At 44.9% G+C, this 18,425-nt stretch overlaps 1 protein-coding gene across 1 annotated transcript; it reads left to right on the top strand.

The window, feature by feature from the left end:
• The first annotated feature begins 5,075 nt into the window (after positions 1 to 5,075).
• FBXO7 (F-box protein 7) lies at positions 5,076 to 17,968 on the top strand. The gene is made up of 10 exons (XM_078874097.1): positions 5,076 to 5,284; positions 7,033 to 7,172; positions 7,655 to 7,773; positions 8,887 to 9,338; positions 10,312 to 10,474; positions 11,608 to 11,691; positions 12,818 to 12,919; positions 13,731 to 13,907; positions 15,648 to 15,685; positions 16,237 to 17,968. Exons 2-10 carry the CDS (start codon positions 7,051 to 7,053, stop codon positions 16,540 to 16,542), a joined length of 1,563 nt encoding a protein of 520 aa, XP_078730223.1. The 5' UTR covers positions 5,076 to 5,284; positions 7,033 to 7,050; the 3' UTR covers positions 16,543 to 17,968.
• Positions 17,969 to 18,425: the final 457 nt, after the last annotated feature.

The following is an 18,425-nucleotide window of genomic DNA, read 5'->3' on the forward strand; positions in this document are numbered from 1 at the left end:
TTTCAATCTGCAATCATGACTTTATAAAGTATGGAAGATTGTTTTTTAGTAAAAAAAAAACAACGTGCAAACTTAAGAATATATTGCAAGGAAGATGACCTTTATTAATATGAATTAAGAATGTTTACTTGTGGCTCAGGCTCACCACACTTGTTAGGGGCCGTCCATAAATGACGTCACGCTGTTTCATTATTATTTTATATTTAACGAGCTGTACTACCCGGCTTCGCCCGGGACTTGGATTCACCACACCCGGCCGCCTTTGTCTCCCCAGTGGCGATGTTCACACCACAACAGTTACTCGTTTGAGGCTGAGTCGACCTAGGGGAGGCCCAGGACCGGTTCAAATAATCGTCACTGGTGGTGGCCGTGAGCGGGAATCGAACTCGGGTCACCGGGTTCATAGCGCGGCGCGCTAATCGCTACACTAAAATGCGTTACGCTTCCACGTGCGCGGGTCACGTGACAGATGTGACGTCACAGCTCATTTGCCGTGCAAATTTTTTTTGTATTATTGAGCTCCCCCACCAAAAAAGTGTATTTTTATAATGTTTGCATGGTGTACAGTCTGGAAAGTACCCACATGGCAAATTTCCAGTTTGTTGCATGTCGGGAAGTACGCTAAACATTTTGAACAGACACACATTCACAACTTTGCCTTTTATATATCATCATGGCTTGGCTTCGCGAACGAAGATCTAGGAAGGACATCCACGTCTTCTGCAGGCACGCTGGTGGCTGAAGAGGCCTATGCGGGACAAGCCGGTCCTGCCACAACAGCTGCAAGTATAGGTCTCATCTGGGATGGGTGCTGAGGGATCATGATTCTTCCTCCTTCTCCTTTTGTCATCCATACGGGCCCTGCGGGTATCTTTGAAGAAGGAGGTGGCCTGGTGGACTGTGTGCCGCCAGGAGTTGCGATCAGCTGCTTGTGTTGCCCACTGACGGTGATCGATGCAGCAAGCAGTGAGGGACTTCTTCAGGGAGTCTTTGTATCGCTTTCGTGGTGCCCCTATGTCGCGATGGCCAGAGGACAGTTCCCCATACAGCACAATCTTAGGTAAGCGGTGGTTCTCCATCCTGGCGATGTGCCCTGCCCAACGAAGCTGTGTCTTGAGGACCATGGCCTCGATGCTGATGACCTTCGCTGACTTGAGGACTTCAGTGTTGGCGACGAAGTCACTCCAGTGAATATTGAAGATTGTGCGGAGGCAGCGCTGATGGAAACGCTCGAAGAGACTCAGGTGACGACGGTACGTGACCCAGGACTCAGCGCCATACAGGAGAGTGGTCAGCACAACAGCTTTGTAGACGTTGACCCTTTGTGGCTCTTTTAAGGTTTCTGTTGTTCCAGACACGTTTGTATAGTCTGCCAAATGCATTGTTTGCCTTGGCCAGCCTGTTGTCGACTTCGTTGTCGATCTTGGCGTCAGACGAGATCACGCACCCCAAGTAGCTGAATTGGTGGACAGCTTTCGGTTCTGTTTGTTCAATGAAGATGCTTGGTGGATGGTGCTCCTCATGGGGTGCGGACTGATGAAGAACTTCAGTCTTCCTCAGGCTGACTTCAAGGCCGAAGATCTGAGCTGTTTTCGCGAAACAGGACGTAATTCGCTGCATAGCTGCCTCTGTGTGAGCAAGGAGGGCGGCATCGTCAGCAAAAAGCAGCTCCCTGATCAGTTGCTCCATGGTCTTTGTGTGGGCCTGCAAACGCCTCAGGTTGAACACGCTCCCGTCGAGACGAAAACGGATGTATACGCCATCAGCGTCGTCGAGGTCCTCTGTGACCTGCTGGAGCATCATGCTGAACAAAATGGTGAACAGCGTGGGAGCAAGAACACAGCCCTGTTTCACGCCGTTTGCAATAGGGAAGGGCTGCGAGAGATTGTTGCTATGTCTGACTTGTCCAAGCTGGTCTTCATGAAGCTGGACGATCATGGTGAGGAACTTCGGTGGGCAGCCTAGCTTGTCCAGGATTTTCCAAAGTCCCTGCCTGCTCACGGTGTCAAACGCTTTTGTCAGGTCCACAAAGGTGACGTACAGCGCTTTGTTTTGCTCCCGGCACTTTTCCTGAATCTGCCTCAGGACAAACACCATGTCTGTGGTTCCCCGGTTGGCTCTAAAGCCACACTGGGTCTCTGGGAGGTGATCTTCAGCTATTGCGGGTACCAGTCTATTCAGCAGTACTCTTGCGAGGATTTTTTTTTATATATATGGAGATTACATTCACATGAAAAAAATATATTTGTTAAATCTCATACATTGTATTATATCTGTGAAATCTCACCAATATTATTGTATAGTATTTGTAAAATCTCAAGAATATTTATCATGGTTTTCAGGGGCGGTTTCTTCATTAGGGCGATTGGGCGACGCACCACCAATGTCATTCAACCACAGAGTCACGCTAGCCGTCACTGTGCCTCTGGATATAGTCCAATCAGCGTCATGCTACGTTCTGTGGAGTACCGCCTCTTTTTGGGCGATTTCCCTCCGGCTGAGAATCGCCCCGAGTGGTCCCATAGACTTACATTCAAAGATGTTTTTTTTCGAACGGGGGGCGCTGCAATGCATTCTCTATGGCTTCCGGGAGGGCTCGCACTAAGGTGCTTACGTCATCATACGTAAGCACGTTTCATCCAACAAAATTATTTGTCGCCACCTAGTGGAATCTTTAATAAAAGAAACATGAGTGGATTGTATTAATAGTGAGTATAGAAACAAACAAGATGTATTGTAAGAGTCACTTTATTTTTCATTAATATTAAAGAAGTGAAGTTGCCTTTACATGCTTAAGCTGTTAATTTATCCTTTGCATGGGTGGACCTTATCCTTATCAATCATCCAGACATTTGCCCCCCCTGAGAGATTTTGCAGGAGCCGCCACTGATGATTTTACTGATTACACTTACGTTCGTATTTGAATATAATGCGATGGAAGTAATGACACGCGTTCTTAATTAAACTTTTATTATTCAAGTCATCAATTACAATATTACTGTAGTCACATTTCCAATCCGAGGGGACTTAATATGACTTAATATCCCAGGTGACTGACTAATAATCCCAGGTGAGTGACTGAATAATCCCAGGTGAGTGACTGACTAATCCCAGGGGACTGACTAATCCCAGGTGAGTGACTGAATAATCCCAGGTGAGTGACTTAATAATCCCAGGTGAGTGACTGAATAATCCCAGGTGACTGACTGAATAATCCCAGGTGAGTGACTGAATAATCCCAGGTGACTCACTTAATAATCCACTCACAGCTAATGGCAGCACGTGAGTGCCCCCTCTATCCGACCGCGCAGACATCAAAACATCCCTGAAGAGGCTGCTGGTTCGCGTTACAAAAACAAAAGCGATTAAATTTTTTGTTAAAGTGACAGTTTAATTTGGAAGTAATTGTCATCGTTAACAAAGTTTAGATAGCGAGACACGTTTTGTTGTTGTTGTTGATTGTCGCAACTTTGAGAACGCTGAGGTGGTCGCGGCCTGGTCTAGGAGTTGCGGCATCACGAGCGGGGTTGGTAAGGGCAGTTGCCTCCATCATCATCCTCTTAGTTTTTAAATCCTTTATATTAAGTTCACTTGCTTGCTTGCGCGCTTACGACCGTGCAAATATGTCGGTCGTTTTTCAACCCACTTCCCGTGATCCAATCGAGCTGACATTTTGCACACAGACTCGTTGTGCGTGACAATTTATTTTCGTGAAAAATTTTTTCCAAAATTTTACACTTTTTAGGAAAAAATACATTATATTTAATTACCAATTGCTTAATGGTGGCAGGCAATCATCTGACCCATAGGTGGCAGCCATCTCAAGCCAGAGGACGAGAGGACTCTAGCCGCTACGCATATAAAGGATTTATAGTGAAAAACTTTGTTTTTACGGGTTAATTTTTTTTCGGTAAAGTCACGTAGGTAAAAAAATAATAGAAATAAAATAATAATAAATGAAAATAAAGCAGTGATTTAATTTATTTATTTTAACCAAATAAATAAAATAATAATAAATGAAAATAAATCTGTGATTTCATTGATTTATTTTCATTTATTATTTAGAAATTAAATAATAATAAATGAAAATAAATCAGTAATTTAATTGATTTATTTTCACTTATTATTATTTTATTTATATTATTTTTTACATACGTGACTACCGAAAAAAACCTAAGAGGATGAATCCTTGCAGTCACGAAAGCTTCAAATCTAGAATCCATCATCATCGTCGTCGTGGTGTTTGTTGTGATTATTATTGCCATTCATCATCGTCTTGTGCTATCTAGCAGCTCCACAGCACTGTGTGTGTGTGTGTTTATAGGCGGGTGTCTGCGTCTTGTGCTATCTAGCAGCTCCACAGCACTGTGTGTGTGTGTGTTTATAGGCGGGTGTCTGCGTCTTGTGCTATCTAGCAGCTCCACACAGCACTGTGTGTGTCTTGTGCTAGCAGCTCCACACAGCACTGTGTGTGTGTTTGTGCTAGCAGCTTCACACAGCACTGTGTGTATGTTTGTTTATAGGCGGGTGTCTGCGTCTTGTGCTATCTAGCAGCTCCACACAGCACTGTGTGTGTGTCTTGTGCTATCTAGCAGCTCCACACAGCAGTGTGTGTTTGTACTAGCAGCTCCACACAGCAGTGTGTGTGTGTGTTTATAGGAGGGTGGTTGTGTCTTGTGCTATCTAGCAGCTTTACACACACTACTGTGTGTGTTTGTGTTATCTAGCAGGTCCACACAGCAGTGTGTGTGTTTATAGGAGTGTGGCTGTGTCTTGTGTTATCTAGCAGCTCCACACTCCACCGTGTGTGTTTATAGGAGTGTGGCTGTGTCTTGTGCTATCTAGCAGCTCCACACAGCAGTGGCTGTGTTTATAGGAGTGTGGCTGTGTCTTGTGCTATCTAGCAGCTCCACACTCCACCGTGTGTGTTTATAGGAGTGTGGCTGTGTCTTGTGTTATCTAGCAGCTCCACACTCCACCGTGTGTGTTTATAGGAGTGTGGCTGTGTCTTGTGCTATCTAGCAGCTCCACACACCACTGTGTGTGTGTGTTAACTAGCAGCTTTACACAGCAGTGTGTTTGTGTGCTATCTAGCAGCTCTTCACTGTGTGTGTGTGTGTTTATAGGAGGGTGCATGCGTCTTGTGCTATCTAGCAGCTCGGTGCGTGCGTGAGCTGCAGGGGAGCGGTGGCGCAGCAGTTGACAGCTGCCTCCGTGCCGAGTTCGATTCCCGTTCGCGATCGACGACGACGACGAGAACAAGTGACGACGAATCATTCAACAGGTCCTGAACATACCCCCCCCCCTCTCTCTCCCCTAGATCGACTACCTTGGTGGCGTGTAAACACCAGCACTGGGGATACAAAGGCGGTCGGGCGTGGTTGCTGTTGCCACTAAACCACCCCCCTTTCCCGCACGCTCCCATCGTGTGCCGCCGTGCCGGCCTTAATAGGTGCTCGCTAACAGCACTTTGTCCCAGCAGTCTGCTGAGGCTACACGGGGGATCTTAGTGTTGTTGTGTTAACGCGAGTTGAGGCGTCTTTAGTCTACGGGGGGTCATTTAGTGAAGGTAATACGTCGATTGTAGAAGCATTAACTACAGCTAGATACTACAACTACTACCACTACTACCACTACTACCACCACCACGCGGGCATTAATCTGTAACTTGCGATATACAAATAGCGGTAAAGTGCACTGTAGTTACACTGTAGTTACAGTGCACTGGTTACACTGTAGTTACACTAGTTGCACTAGTTACAGTGCACTGTAGTTACACTGTAGGAGCGGTGGCGCAGTGCTTGGCGCGCGGCGTTGTGGGCTTGCTCCTAGACGCGGTTAACATCAGTGGTGAGTGGTGTTAGTGGTGGTTAACATCGGTGGTGAGTGGTGTTAGTGGTGGTTAACATCGGTGGTGAGTGGTGTTAGTCGTGGTTAACATCAGTGGTGAGTGGTGTTAGTGGTGGTTAACATCGGTGGTGAGTGGTGTTAGTCGTGGTTAACATCAGTGGTGAGTGGCGTTAGTGGTGGTTAACATCGGTGGTGAGTGGTGTTAGTGGTGGTTAACATCGGTGGTGAGTGGTGTTAGTCGTGGTTAACATCAGTGGTGAGTGGTGTTAGTGGTGGTTAACATCGGTGGTGAGTGGTGTTAGTCGTGGTTAACATCGATGGTGAGTGGCGTTAGTCGTGGTTAACATCGATGGTGAGTGGCGTTAGTGGTGGTTAACATCGGTGGTGAATTTTGTTAGTCGTGGTTAACATCGGTGGTGGTGTTAGCCGTGGTGTGGTAACCCCTGTAAACTGACACGGATTGTGGAAGCCCTCACCCTGCAGTGAATTCACACCGTGGCTATGAATTCAATGTTATTTGTGCACGTATTGTTCTGGGATTGCATAACATCGTCTGGTATGCTGTAATAATGGTCAATAATCTCCTGCTGGATGATGATGATGCCACAATCAATCTGCGCTTGAACTGATCCGGTCGTCCTGTCTCCCCCATCACCAGTATAGGGCATCATTCCTTGCTTGGACAAGGAGTTTTAACTGATTATTCCATCACGAGGTTAAGTGGATAACAGGACAGGCTTAGGTCGACTTTAACAATAAACCATTTTGGACATTTAAGTGGCTAAAATAAGAATCGTATACTTAGCTCGTGTTGTGAGTCTACTTGGTTTTTCATACTGTTAGAGAGTAGTGAATTGTCTTTCAAAGAGTAGTAGTAGTAATTACGTAATGTATTCTTTGCACGTGGTTTATTTTTTCCCCGGGAGATAAAAACAAAAACAAATTTTTCGATTTAAAGCTTTCGTGACTGCAGGGATTCATCTTGGTTCTTTCAGACGCTGTCTTTCCGACAGACCTGTTCTTCACCTGAGGACGGCTGCTTGCGTTGTGGCCGAAACGTCGTGAGAATTGTATTTTATTATGTTGTATTTTCATTATTTTATTATTTCCCTTCTACGTGACTTTACCGACAGAGCCAAGAAGATAAAAAACTCATTTGTCTTGCTATGTGTATACGTGAAGGGGGAGAAAGAAGCCGCAATGAAGTTACGCGTGCGACACGGAGGAAGCACTCAACTCCTGGAAATAGCCAACGAGGGCGCCACGCTGGGACAGCTGCAGCAACAAATACGCGACACCCTCCTGCCCAGCTTTCACATCGGGTAAAGACGATTTGCCACGGGATCCTTACGTCAAAGCCCACTGGTTGTGGCGATGTTTTCTGATGTGTACGTAAGAGATTCTAAATGTAATCAACTTGGAATGGAAGCACACCTACCTATTTAGCAACCAGGTAAATATTTTCGTTGCTTGGTTGACTTTTTTTTTCGGAAAAGTCACGTAGGTGAAAATAAAATAAAATAAATGAAAACAACTAAATTAAATCACCACGTTGCGCCCAAAACGTCGTGATTTAATTCAGTTGTTTTCATTTATTTTATTTTTTACCTACCGAAAAAACCAAAGGGTATGAATCCTTGCAGTCACGAAAGCTTCAAATCTAGAATTGGTTTACTTGTTTTGTCCTTTGTTCTCATAAATTGCAGTTGTGTTATGATGCCAGTATCGTTGGTTGCTGGCTGCTTTCAGAGAGGATCTGAGGTTTGAACAATCGTAACGCTCTTCCGACACATGTGCTTCCCAGACAAGATGCGGCATTTGGGATATCGCTGAATAGAAAAGACATGCTCAGTGATTGGGAGACACCTCTTCAAGAGTATGGCATCGTCTCTGGAGACCTCGTTTGGATTCTTCTAGCGGAAGGTAGTTCCACACCGACATGCGTGTACCGTCTGCTGTGACATGAATTGGAACATTCTCATTGACGAAAAAATCTTATCACAACCGAAAAGTGTGAAAACCATCTCGGGATACACGTTTGGAATTGCATTTGGAGACAGGGACACGTTGATTACGTGTTAATGTTAATGACATTTAAACTTAAGAAAGTGGATTTGGGCAAGTTACCTTGCAAGATGTTAACTACCTCGCCTGCTATACAGGACGGCGTAGGTTTGATTCCGACCCTGACGGCTGTATATTTGAAGTTTGCATATTCACCCCGTATTCGCGTGGATTTTTCTCCCGGGTCCTCCCGTTTTTCCCTCCACGCTTAGAATCAACGCGCGTTTAGAGTATTTGGCTGCTATAAATGTCCACATGATAAGCCATTTCGTTGAGCTTTCATTTGTGGGCAGGTCGCTTCTGAAAAATAGCTTCATATAGCTCTGTGGGCCTTACCTGGTACAATAAAAATAGTTTAGTTTAGATAGGACGATGGCTGATGGTTGAGAATCATAATGGCTTTGCAGCCAAGGAATGGAACGTGTCCTAGAGAAAAGTACACTGAGGAGATGGAGCAATGAAATCTGCTCGTGTGGAAATCCTAGGTGGGTTATTACAGCATCGGGTTGTGTAAGATGGTGACAACTTGAGGGAAGCCTTCAGCAGTGGGTTGGTCATGGCTAATGTTTACGGAGGATAATCGTATATCATGAAAACTCTATTTTTCTCAAAGAACCACCATCTGTTGTGGATATTGAGATCCCAAAACTAAAGTTGAATCGATATACTTTGTGTCATGGCCACATTTGTGTTTTACTGTTTCCAGCAGTTAATTAACCCACTGAAAAGCACATGTTAAATGTGAGGTATTCTATTCCCAGTGAAATTTACCCTATTTAAAAAAAGACTGAAGTTACATTTTGTAGCATCCCACGTATTAATCGATGGTGTAGCCTTGCTAGTGCAGCTTGAACCTTCCAGATGCCCTATCAGTGGTGGCGACACTACATGAAAGTACAGCCCCAAATTAAACAATGGTGATAGTGTTGTAGAACACCACTGCATGCACAGCACTGTTTGTCATTTGTCCAGGCTCGGCTGCAACGTGCAGCGCTGGTGCAACTTCCTCAAGAGCCCGCGATGATCATGCTCATGCCCAGACGAGCAGACTCCATGGAAATGCACCCACCGCCTCCCCTGCTTCAGTGGCAACGCCTTCGGGGAGTCAAGCGCATCAAAGCAAAGGCGCCGTGATCACTCAAAAAATCCTGCCGTCATCGCACCAGGCAATGTCAGCCGACCGTACGTTGTCCGCAAGCGGTGCCAATGAAAATGATGATGCTGGTTCCTCAACGCGAGCTTCTCCGGCTACCGGTCCCCCTCCGCCGCCTCTCATCATGCTCTGCAGCGAGTCGGAGGGCGGCCGCGTCCCTGAAGTGCTCGAGCGGGAGTACGAGCAGGCGGGCGTAACGAGCCCGTGCGATGCACTCACGGTGGCTCTGCATGTGCTGATGATTGAAGCCGGCTTTGCAGCTGCCGCACAGGTTAATTTTACCTCTGATTAGCCATTTAACCTCGCGTTTGTATGTGAAGTAAAACCTTGGATTGCGAGCATAATTCGTTCCGGAAACGTGTTTGTATTCCAAAGCAGTCGTATATCAGTTGTGATCACGTGACGCTCGGCAGACAAAGCGTACACACGTACTACTCGTATTGCAAGACCTCGCTCGTTTATCAAAGTAATATTTATTCTAAATTTTTGCTCGTCTTGCACAACACTCGCAGACCAAGTTACTCGCAATCCAAGGTTTTACTTTACTGTTGAACTTTTTTTCTCACCGTACGTAGCCAGCAGTGCTAATCGGTGGTGCGGGGGAATGACATGTAAATTATATTTTCATTTTTTTTTTTATCCATCTGGCCTGGTGGCTCTGCGATAGAGCCAGCAGCTTTCAGTGCAAGTTGAAGTCTTGGTTGGGGATTCACTTGGCCCATCATCCCTTTTTAGGGTCGATAGAATGAGTACCACTTCGTGGGGAAGACAACAGCGGTTATCCTGGATAGAATTGCACCATCACAGGAATGGGTCATTCCCACCAATAGGATCGGGGCTGTAAACAGGAGATCAGCGCCAACTCAATGCTCATTATGCTGGAATTCACTTCAACTTTTTTAGTGGAATTAAAACTTTAAACTTATAGAATACTGATTTTAAACAACCTTTCATTTCATTTTTTCACATTTATTTTTGAAGTTTATGGTATTTTCTGTATTGTGTAATTTTCAACTTTTTTAGGGTCTCATTTGTTTTTGCATTTTTACTCAAACTTACTCTTGATATGAGATTTGACATCATTGTTAGGTTGATTATTTAAAACGATTCAAAAGCTTGATTTCGTTCTCCAATCACCCGTTGAATGCTTTGCTGATTTTATTCACGTTATGACAAAGCGTACAATAATAATGAGTTTCATTTTGGTTTCGTACGTGATATTCTTATTCTCTTGTCACAACAAGGATCAGGCAGAGTGCCATCAGGCACAAGCAAGTCTCCCGAGTTGCCTGCCTCGAGGCTGGAGAAAGTCCGGGGTATACACATTAAGGTACAGCCACCCTCTCTGCCATGGTGCCACCTGTAACCTCACCTGCATCCCCATGGGTCAAGCTCTGGTAGTGAATGGTGAGTATCATTTCACATACAAAAATAATGGAATCAATTGTATGCACATTCTGCAGCTTATCTAAAAGTTTTAAACGTTTTAAAATAAATGTATGCACACTTTTGTATTTCCGTAATGACACTGGCAATAAGGTAACATGTTCAAGGCTGCATTCATCTTTAATGCCATTTCTCGTTTAGCGTGATGCTGCTGTGCCTTAGTAGAATGGTTAGCACACTGGACTGTCAATTCAGAGGTCACTGGCTTAATCTCCCGGCCGTGGCAACCCAGTATTATAAATGGGTGGTATACCAAAGGTGATCAGCAGGCCTCATGTGATGGGTAAAATGGATACGCCCATGTCTTCCAATACGCCTGGCCAGCGTGCAATAATAGGCCATATATCTTTGTAGGTAAAAAAGAGAAAAATTTAATCACGAAGTTTCGGAAGCAACACAAGCAACCGTCGTGATTTAATTTATTTTCTCTTTTTTACCTACGTGACTTTACCGAAATAACCAAAGAGTATGGACCCTTGCAGTCACGAAAACTTCAAATCTAGAATTAGGCCATATATCCTCGAGAGCAGCGGTCCCTAGGGACTGGTTTCGTGGAAGACAATTTTTTCACGGACCGGGTGGGGGGGGGGGTCATCATTGGGTCTTTCCCCGTTTTCAAAGAAGCTCTCCAGCGACGTTTGTTTTTTACTCATTTTGGCTACTAGGGGTTAGAGCTTGTGGGCTTACCAAAACTGTGACCAGTGCGCAGTGCGGGAAAAGAGGCACGGACGGAAGTGTTGAATAATAAAACAATGGGGGCGGGCCACGTGCGGACTCACCGCTCTCACCTCCTGCTGCTGTGCGGCCCGGTTCCTAACAGGCCACGGACCCCTGATCTAGAGGAGGTCTCTCTTGCACTCTCCCTCTAGTGGATTCCCTTCTGCTAGCAGTGGCTTGATGAAGCAATTGCAGGGCTGACCTCTTTCCTTTTTTCACGACCGAATTGCAAAATTTACCCAACCTGTGAAGTGACTTTTTTATTTTATTCTAAACGACGACACTACCGCTCTGCTGCTCGTTTACCTAACTTCAGCGTTGTGCTATTTCTCGACTGTGTCGGTGCGTTGGTGATTTTTCTCGTGTTTTTCCTGCAGGCTGCGTGAACGCGTCGGGAACAACATTAAGCATAAGCGCACTCAAGTTGATGCCAACGTCGTATGTTCTCGGCAAAGGCGCAGGTAAATTCCGTGGAAGTGAAGCGCGTAAGATTGTTGCATATACTCCTGTCCAGACTCGAGATTGGGTGGAGGTTCACATGTTGAATGAGTGACGGGTGAAAGGGATGAGGGAGTTGAGTCGCAAGCAGACGGTGGAGTCGACAGTTAAGATGATTTCAGACAGTTCAGACCGAGTCCATTGCACGAGTTGAAGGAGAAAGGATGGAGGATGATGAGGCTTGAGGTGCAGAGTAAATAGTTATTTAGAAGTTATGTACAAGTTAAAGATAAAATATTGTTAGCAATACATGGTGATGGTTGTGTGGTGTTTTACCTGTTTATTTGTTTTACAGACATTATTTCTAGATGTTAGAATTAGCTTCTTTTTTATCCATGTTCCACATTACACTCCCATATCGCATGTCAAGTTTGAAAGGCTGCAACATACGGTGTCTTAATTCGCAGCCAATTCCCATTAACATATTCATTCAAATCAGGGCTATAACATATCCACAGAGGTCATGCTTGTATTTTGAACAAATTTTGAAATTCATTGGTTTTTCCGCTCGTAAATTTGAGTCTCAACGTTTTATTGGCATACTGTCCTGAACTTGCTTGAACATTTCAAGTCAATGGTCATAAATGTTTCTTTTCACTCGCTCGTTGAGAAGAATGCACCTTTCGTGGCATGTGCCTAGAGATTATGTGCAGTATGTGTGTCATTCTGTGTGTAATATGTATGTGGGGAACGGTAGTGTAACAGTGCGCTGCCCTACGAACCTGACAACCTTAGTTTAATTCCCGCTCACAGCCAACACCAGTGACAATTATCTCAACTCGTGCTGGGCCTCCCCTAGGTCGACTCAGCCTCAAATGAGTACCTGGTGCATTGTGTAATCATCGTCACTAGGGAGACAAAGGCGGCCGAGTGTGACGTGCTGGCATTCGTGTAGGTACTCACCGCTAACAGCACTTGCCCCAACAGTTTGTTAAATGCTATACGGGGGATCTTTGTTTGTGTGTGTGTATATATGTGTAAAATGTGGCCTTGTTGAGGGTGTCTGTCCCAGCCTTTCACAAATCCACGTGCACTGACTATTCACGTGTGATTGCGTGCGCCCGTGTGTCCATGCGTTTGTCTCTGCAGCCCCAGCAAAGGAGGCCTCGCACGCCTACAAAGCTCTTTCTCTGCTCTCCCGCACCTTTAAGGACCACGTAGCATACCCAGCCTTGGCACTCATGAGACAAGGTACAGTCTAATGGCCTATCATGTTTACAAAGGACATAGTCATACGTCGGTATACGACCGCTTTGGAATACGTCGAATTTGGCATACGTCGTGTTTTGACGAGGAAAAATGTCTTGGGATACGACGTCTTGCTTGGGATACGACGCGCTTGCTAGAACTTGTATGGGTCGGGATGGGTCACTGCCTACCCGCGTAGACCCCGTTCACGACTCCTCCCCTTCCTCACCACCATCCTCGTAGGCTATCAACTCCTCTCAGCAAGGTGAAATGATGTTAAATAGTATTTTTATTTCAATTTATTTTAATTTATGTATGCATTTTAGTAATAATTAGTGTCTAAATTATTTTATACAACCCCATTAATGTATAATTTGCCATATGAAATATAATTTCTTATACTCTGGAACGGATTATTTCCTTTCCCTTTATTTCTTAGGTGAAGAATTCGTTTGGTATACGTCATTTTCGGTATAAGTCCTCCTACCTTCTGGAACGAATTAACGACGTATACCGAGGTACCACTGTATAAGGATGGGCGATGGAGGGGGGGGGGAAATCCCATTCAAGACAAACGGCAGGAAGTAGACCTTAGCAAATGACATCTCAAATGTGTGGGTATTCTTGCCCTCCGGTTTCACTACAGATGAAATAATAAGAAATGTGTCAAATGTTGAAAGCAGGACCATTGTGAATATACGCGCTGAATCTCGAGGTTTTTTTTTTTGATACAAGATGATGATTTGTTCTGAAAGGAAGCGCGGAGATGATGATGAATTGCCCGTGGCTCTCATTTCCATCTCGTGGTCGATAGCGCTGGGGCTGCCATGTGCTGTGGGCCTCCTGGCGCTGCCCGTGGAGCTGCAGTTGCAGGTGCTGCGCCTGCTCCCCATCCCGGCCGTGCTCGCTGCTGCGCAGGCGTGCCGTGCCCTGTGCCTGCTTGGCGCGGACCCATCGCTGTGGCGCGCGCTCTACATGCGAGACTTCCACCGTACGAACTCTCCCGCTTCTCTCTGCGTGCGGCGTAGACCTGCTGAACTTTGGGCAACTCGAATGAAAAGCCCCCGTGCCGCAGCTGCCTGCGAGGTCGCAACGAAGTCCCGCTTTTTTGATTCGCAAAACCGTGGAAATTATCCAGATTGCGGTGAAAATAGATGCTTTTACATCAAATCGTTTGTGCATTTGGCGTGTACCGTTCTTATAGCGCAAGGCATATCGCGAAGACGTTATGTTTCACAGAGTCTGCAGTAGGGGGCGATGATTGCTGTGTTTTCCCAATTGAGTCATGGTTATTTGAAATGTGGTTGCTGTGGGTGTGGTCAGTGTGTGGAGCGGCAGTGTAGCGGTTAGCGCTCTGCGAACCCGTTGGCCCGAGTTAGATTCCTGCTCACGGCCAACACCAGTGACGATTATCTGAACCAATCCCGGACCTCCCCTAGGTCGACTCGGCCTCAAATGAGCACATCACCACTAGGGAGACAAAGGCAGCTGGGCGTGGTGCTAGCCCCCCCCCCCACCTCGTGTACTGTGCCAGGTGCTCATGAACAGCACTTTCTCCAACAGTCTGTTAAGACGATACGGGGGATCTTTGGCTTTTTTGTGATCGGAGTAAACTCGCGCACATGCTGAATTTATCGGGAGTTTATCCACCTAAGTCGAGAAAAAAAGATTGCAGTTGTACTTGTAAATATCAGTAATCAAAGGATCACAACAAGACTCTTTTAGAGGAGGACCAACGTTTTTACAGGGAGATTGCAAACACCACAGAAAATAGTTATTTTCACAGGAGTCATTTTTTGGGGGTTTTTACACCCCCTTCAACACACGCAGCACATTTGTGTGTTTTGCGGTGGAAGGTTTTTGCCTTCCCTCAACCTCCTCAGTCCTAACACGAGTTGAATATTTAACAGGAGGCTAGCAACACATGAGATGTCAGACTTCGATTTACACTACTCATTCGTCATGTCGTTCCCCAAACCGTGCCAACTTGTACTCTTCCACGCTTGGTCTCTTAACCCCAGATAGGTCTCCTCTTGTCCACTCGGCACAGACCCTTCATGCTGTCCTGAAGGCTAAAATGAAATCGATATATATGTTTTATCGTAACCATATTACTAATAGTTGCATCCATTCACTGCAGCCATACATGTAAGTGTGATGTGGTAAGAGGGGGTTTCGTTCCGTCACACTCCAACTTTAATTTAGCTCCGCAAAACGACTCCATCGTTTGTCACCCAAGCATAAGTAAAGGTACTGAATTCAAACGTGTACATTGGAAACTTTGCCTCCTCCCTCTCATCCTTAGGTGGATTTTTCCATTGTTTTCATAGTACGTTGCCCTTGTAGATTCTTTGGGTCAACATCGCTTAGGCCTGCTATCTTTCTACTTTGGTGGTTATCTACAATTCGGATCCCTTGGAAAACAACTTCTAAATCTCATGAAATTGTCTGTCGAGCAACAAACGTGTAATTTTAGGAATCGAACATAGGGAACATTACATCACAACAGTGTACTATTTCGAATTGCATCACGGGATCCTTAACGGCCACTGAAGCCGCGGACATTGTGAAGCAGAGGGCACGGATTTATGATTCGTGCAACCACAGTATTAACCAGGGTGGCGATGGGGCTCAAGCCACAAACCTCTGCAATAACCGGTAAAACGCGTTGCTGCTTGCCCCTTGTATGTAATTTACATGGATAATTTAATGGTTTGATTTTGTTTTTCAGAATCCAGAATTGACAAGCCGGGCACAGACTGGAAAAAGGTATTATCATGCTCTGTTCTCTTCTATAAACATTGACTCAACCCTTGGCATCATAGTATTTACATTGCGATAGAGGTTCATATCTGTTTACTTCAAATTCTTACACAAGCTGTGTGTGTTGGTCTCTGTTAAATGGTTTTGGGTTTGTAGACGTTAATTGTGCTCTGAAATATCGGTGTGAATCATGGCCATAAGATCTAAATGTATCTGTACTTGCATCTGTGTCGTGTGTATGTGTGCTTATATCTGCTAAAGTGCGTGTGCAAAGTGTGAAATGTGTGCATTCCCTTCCTTCACCTAATATATTCACAGCAGTTGTCAAACTTAAGTCTTTTTGTTGCACAGCAACATCACCACTGAATTCGTTCATTAACATTTTGCTTCTGTTTGTGAATACATGAATGTTACAATTACCATGTTCGTTAGTAAACATGGAGACCCCTTGAGAGAGCTTGTGAGCATGAGCGCACGGCCCTTATAACCTCGATGAACTTCATCCGAGCGGCATCGACATCGTATCATCCGTGTTGACGTGTCGTTGTGTGAAACAGCTCTACATCGAGCAGTACCAGCTGAAGACACGGACACAGCGCGAATGGCAAAGCGCGTTCATGCAACCATGGCCCGTGCAAGATCCAATTCCGCTTGTACCAAACCATCCCAGGCCTCTCTACCCCCCCGGTATCATCGGGGGTGTCTACGACGTCTGGCCCGACTTCGGGCTCCCAGGCGGCCCTGTGGGTCCGCTGTTGCAGAGGCCACCGCCGCGCTGGAGGTTTGACCCCACCGACCCCTCGGGGTCTCGCCGACCTCGATTCAATCCTGGCCCTGGGTTTGGGGGATTCTTCTTGCGCTAACAGCTGTGGCTGACTTATAGAACATCCGGGGTGCATAGTTTTTTTTCTTTCATGTTTGCTTTTTTGTTTCGATAGCCGAAATCTATTGTTGCACTAAAAACTTTGCGTGTATAAAACCTGCAATACTCTGTAGCGTTCCAAATACCTAAGGGACTGCTGGCGCTTGTGTAGAACTACAGGCTCTGAATTCTTGTCCCAACGTCATCATAACAAGCGCTGCCGTATAAAGGAAAAATATAAACGTGAATATGCTAATTATTTAGGCATTAACTCTTCTGAACAATAGCCTTTGCCTGAAACAACATTGGCTTGTTTGATTATTATTTTTTGATTGTAAGACAGGCACTGTGTTCTTTGGCACTTTTTGTAAAGTAGCTGTTTCATGGCCTTATGTGTGCAGAAGCTGGTTTCTGTCCCACCGGGTGACATCAATGATATTTTCATTGTACTCTATTGTGCTTTGTATTATTACACGGTCAGCAATCGAAACGTGACCACCGATGTATAACTGCTTTCCATTTAACTTTTGTAAAGAACTACAGAATTTGTGAGATATACTGCAGAATATCTATGGGTTTAACACTTTTATGTTTAAATGCTGGAATCCGAGTGTAAGACAGTATATTAAAAATGTGTGTCATGTCTTTTGTGAAATGTGTTGCTCTTCCAACTTGCTAGTGAGCTGAAATAATCATATGATCATAGGTGTTTCCCCCTTTTTCTGGCAACAAAACATGTGTTAAGATGTTAAAACACCAAACTAAAACCGTTTACAGAGAATCATGTCTGCATTACCCACAATGCTTGTGGTCAGAATGCAAACCAAATAACATACTGTGATAATATATGCATTGTTCATTATCAGTGTTCTTTGTTTGCATTCTGACCACAAGCATTGTGGTCAATGCAGACATGATTCCTTGTAAAAGTTTTCAGTCTTAACACCTGTTTTGCCAGAAAAAAGGGAAAAACCTATTATCATATTTTGGTACTGGCAAAGGAGGTCCCATGATAAAATAATCATAATTTGTGTATCATTAAAACGCTTGTACACGTGATACATTAATTTGTTTGGTTGGCTGTATCGAGATGTTTGTGTATTTCACAACGCACATTTGGTCAAATTCTTACGTGGCCTAACCCAAAATTCGATTACGAATCATTTTTGTCACGAAAACCTATGCCCTCAAGTAACAATGTGTGAGTTTTCTTAAACGGCCACAATTTTAAATGGCAAGGTGTGTTTGAAACAAAGTGCACACTGAATTAAGGGATGGGAAGAAATCCCCAAAAAATACAAAATGGGTTAAGACAAAGTTCTTTCACTTTCTCGTTAATGTATAAAACGCGTCATTTATGTAAGCACCAGCTGTTGAGCCAATAAATGGTAAAATTGCAACATACCATTGTCACCTCTAATTTGTTACCTCACCAGCAACCACCAATTGGTTAATTCTTATGCAATTTGAACTTGTATACTTTTTTTTCTATAGGTAAAGGAGCGCTACGGTGGCAAGATCGCTGGGTATGCAGGGAGTCGTGGGTTCGATCCCGACCCCGACGCCCGTATATTTAGAGGTTGCGTGTCTCTCGCCATTGTCGTGGATATTTTTTTTCTCCGAGTCCGCCGGTTTATTTCCCTACACATTTAAAGTCAACGTGCATTTGGAGTTTTGCTGCAGTAAATGTCCACATGTTAAGCGACTTCGTTGAGCTATCATTTGTGACTAAGTCGCTTCTGAAAAAGAACCTAATAGCTCCGTTGGGCTTTACCTGGTAAAATCGTTTTTTTTGTCGTGATTTTCTTACCTTTCCAATACTTGGCACTCCTATCGTGTTTCTCTGCATTGCTTACTGTTCTAACTTTCTGACCCGCCCCTACC

Source organism: Lampetra fluviatilis, chromosome 38, assembly GCF_964198595.1.
Source record: "Lampetra fluviatilis chromosome 38, kcLamFluv1.1, whole genome shotgun sequence".
NCBI classification, from domain to species: domain Eukaryota; kingdom Metazoa; phylum Chordata; class Hyperoartia; order Petromyzontiformes; family Petromyzontidae; genus Lampetra; species Lampetra fluviatilis.